The 3943-nt window shown below is 41.6% G+C and overlaps 1 protein-coding gene across 1 annotated transcript; it reads left to right on the plus strand.

Moving 5' to 3' along the window:
* The first annotated feature begins 213 nt into the window (after positions 1-213).
* On the plus strand, positions 214-3409 carry LOC130557018 (uncharacterized). Its single transcript, XM_057338426.1, has 2 exons — positions 214-2453; positions 2633-3409. Exons 1-2 carry the CDS (start codon positions 2419-2421, stop codon positions 3270-3272), a joined length of 675 nt encoding a protein of 224 aa, XP_057194409.1. The 5' UTR covers positions 214-2418; the 3' UTR covers positions 3273-3409.
* The last annotated feature ends 534 nt before the right edge of the window (positions 3410-3943 follow it).

Raw genomic sequence — 3943 nt, forward strand, 5'->3', positions numbered from 1 at the left:
CAACACAGGCAGAAACAATTTCCAAAATGCACACCCAGAACAAAGCGCACGTTCTTCCAGCGACCAACACCTAAGAAGACACCAAACGATGCGAACACAGCACGCCTGGGAAGTGACGTATTTAAAGGCAAATCACCCTTTCTTGTTCCACAGGTGTCGCCAGTAAACAAGGTACAACAGCGCCCCCCACTGACTTGGCTACATACACCCCTGCCTTTAATGTCACCGTCCTGGTGAGCGCCATAAAAAAAATAGAAAGGATTCTTTTCCGCTTGCGGATACTGTTCTGCTCGCTCGCGGAGTTTAAATGCGCCCTCGCGGAGCAGCTTTCCGCGCGTGGTTATCATTATGCGCGTTTGCATAGCGCGTGCGCGCGCGGATTCCATGCGCGTGAGTTTTGGGTCCATTTAAATTCCATAGTCTAACCCCTAGTTCACACTACACGCGTGAGCAGAGCGAGAGCAGCGCGTATTTTTTTCGGCGTGCATGTCATCAAATGAGTGCTTTCATACCGGGAGCAGCGCTTGAGCAGCACTGATGCGATGGTTTCGGCGCCGAGTCTATTTTTGCTGCGCAGCTCAAGCTCAGTTAAAGTGACAGCACACCTTAGATAGACAAATATAAATAGTTGCACAATAAAAGTGCTCAGAATGCACAGAATAAGCAAGCCTGTTGTGTTTTTTTTTTTTGCAAGACTAGGAGTATGTTAAAAAAAAACATTTATATTTGATGTACCCCTTCATTTGTTTTTAATTATTCCGTTTGGGTGGAAGCATGGTTTATAAAATCACGTCAGTTAACTAGCCAGAAAGCGGCTCTAGCAGTACCCAATCAAACCTGAGTTTGTGGCCAGCTTTCCGAGGAGCTCGTTATAAAAGGTGATCGTGTCATACCTCATTCTTGTACCACAATTGAGGTTGAGAAGCACAAAATGCTTTATGATCCTTGCAGTAAATACTACAATGACATATCTTCAAAGGAAAAAGCCTGGGTTGAAATAGCTTCTGCTATTTGTGCAGATGGTAAGACAATTATATAATGGTAATCTGTTTTGTCTGATGAAGGTTAACTACCATTTTTTTTCTCACGTGTCATTAAAAACATTGTCTTGCTGAAATAATGTATTTGTTGATTATAAATGCTTTTTCCAGTGTTAATGCCATACACGAACCAGTGATTTTAACAAAGAACATTTTTAAAATGTAATCAAAAACACCATACAAAACATGCATATTTACTGAAACACTAGACAAAAGAACAGTATTTACAAAGTTTTAATTAACTTTCTTACATTGGAGGGTTGGTTTATGTGTAACAATGCATGATACTATTTTATAATTCCCTAAACCATTTGGTCCTGCCATGAAACCCTGCCTTCCGGGGAACAGAAAAAATGTGCAGAACCTTTCTCGAACATCATACGCATCTCTACTTCCTCTGTTTCCACCCATGTTCCTGACCGGTGGAATCGCGGTGCCTCTCTCGTCAGCCTCATCTAGCCATCTTTGGTTCTGTGATGGAGTCATAAGGTAATTGTGCAAGATGCATGTTGCCATGACCACTGAGTCTGCATTTTCTGTCTTCACATTTAATCTGGTATGAAGTACTCTCCATCTTGAGGACAGAATGCCAAAGGCACATTCAACTACCATCCTGGCATGAGACAGCCTGTAGTTGAAAATGCGCCTCCATCTTGGAATGTTGTTACCTGGAAATGGTCGCATAATGTAGGTCTTCAGTGGGAATGCTGCATCTGCAACCATGGCATATGGCATGGGACCCTGAACACCAGATCCTGGCAAAGGGTTATCTGCTGGCACAGACAAAGATTTTGCCTCCATGCCTCTTCCAAGAGCTGAGTTTTGATAAATCCCACCATCACTGGCTCTACCAAAGTCACCCACTTAGACGAATGTAAATTTGTAGACTGCATCTACCAGTGCAAGCAGAACAATGGAGAATGTCTTCTTGTAATTGAAGAACAAACTCCCTGAATTAGCAGGTGACACTATGTTGATATATTTGCCATCAATGGCACCAATGCAGTTGGGAAAGTTCCATGTAGACCAAAACTTTGATGCAATGTCTCTCCACATATCCTCTGTTGGTTTTGGAAATTGCGTTGCCATCATTTGCCTCTCTATTGCCCTGCAAGTCAAATGCACAGTCCCAGCAACTGTGCTTTTCCCAAGGCGATATTGGAGAGCAAGGCTGGAAAAGCTTTCCCCAGTTCCTAGGAATCTAAGAAAAACAGACAAAAGTAAATAGTTAGTACAATGTGTTTATCCCCACACAGCAAATGACTGTAAAAGAAGGTGGAAGGTGCTAAGGGATGCCTTTGCAAGGAGCAGAAAGCAGAAAAATCTTCCTAGTGGCTCTGCTGGTGGAACCAGCCGAGAATGGAAATATGAGCAAATAATGTCCTTTTTGCTTCCACATATGCAGTCCAGAAGGTTAGTACGTTATATTGAGGTTGGGGCATGTTTGAATTATGTTAACAGGACAGATGAAATAAGCAAATTTGTTACATGGACAAAGTACTACTAATGAAATTCAATTTACCCGACTGTTTGAAAGTTGTTTTTATACTGTATCTACACTACTGATGTTTTTATATTATGATGTGTTGTAGCTCCAGACACACTCTGCAATTTGCAGATGTAGCTGTGGACATGACTGTGGCACTAGATGATGTGGATCCAGAACTAGCTGACCTTTCAAGGTCAAGTTCTCCACCTCAACAGAGATCTGTAACCCCAACACCTTCTACAAATTCACGATCTGACACCTCCTCAGCCTATCCCAGCATGCAAGCTCTAAGTACTGAGAGTCAGACAACAAGACAGAAGAGGAGGAGGTCAAATGATACAAATGCAACAGAGCAACAGCTATTGGACATTTTAACACAACCAACCACAACACCATCACCGTATATTCCAAACGAGGGAGACGAAATGTACTATTTTGTGCTTAGCTTAGTACCAAAACTTAGAAGACTACTTCCACAGAACCAGACAAGGGCACAGGTTCATATATTGACTTACCTGTCAGAACTAGAAGCAGAAGAACAAAACATGCAACAAAGCCACACTACAACCCACCCATTCACAAGCAGTCAGCAGCCACACAGTTATGGATTTCATCAATACCGCCCAACCTCCCCTCACCATCAAAGCCACACTCAGCAGCTCCACACAGATATCTTTGACAAAGCAACACCTTCTTCTGCAAGATCTGGCCAACAACAAGGTTCATCTATGGAAGACCCATAGCCACTGGTCTATCATCATTTACACTAATTTTCTTTGTTCTCCGACATTTAATTTTGCATCATTACTTTAACAGTTTCACTACTGTGTTGTAATGTCATGATTGTTATTTAATGTAGTAATCTAATTTCATTATTTGCTACTACTTTAGAGACATTGTAAAGTCAGATTTCCTTGTGATGCTTTTCCATTAGTTAAACACTTTTTGCAAAATAATTTCTTGTCTTACTTCATTATTTCTTTAATTTACATTAAACGCTAGCTGTACACTCAGTATTACAGTACAATATGCAGACATATGGACTTTTTAAAAACTACAGACACATAACTGTTACATTACCTCAGTGTAATTGCAAGTCGTTGTTTGGGTTCTATTGCTGCGCGATAATTTGTTGACTGTCTTGTGAGCTCGGGGCCAACAACACAAAGAAGCTCATCCATTTGCTCAGCGCTCATGCGAAAATAATTTAGATGACGCTCTATATCCAGCCGCAGTTCAGCAACAAGATGATGGAAAGCACCAAACTGTCTCCAGCGCAAATTGATCGGATGAACCCATATTCTTCGTTGCATCCTTCGACGCACATTTCTTAGCAAAAGGTACAGTGCGATGACTCTTCTTTGTACAACACGTACTAAACAGTAATGACAGCAAAACATTAAATTACTGCACC

The sequence above is a fragment of the Triplophysa rosa genome, linkage group LG7 (genome assembly GCF_024868665.1).
Source record: "Triplophysa rosa linkage group LG7, Trosa_1v2, whole genome shotgun sequence".
In the NCBI taxonomy this organism is placed as follows: domain Eukaryota; kingdom Metazoa; phylum Chordata; class Actinopteri; order Cypriniformes; family Nemacheilidae; genus Triplophysa; species Triplophysa rosa.

Coding starts and splice junctions, on each gene's coding strand:
- LOC130557018 (XM_057338426.1), top strand. CDS start 2,419: ATGTCCTTTTTGCTTCCACATATGCAGTCCAGAAG. Junction 2,454..2,632: donor CCACATATGCAGTCCAGAAG/GTTAGTACGTTA, acceptor GATGTGTTGTAG/CTCCAGACACACTCTGCAAT.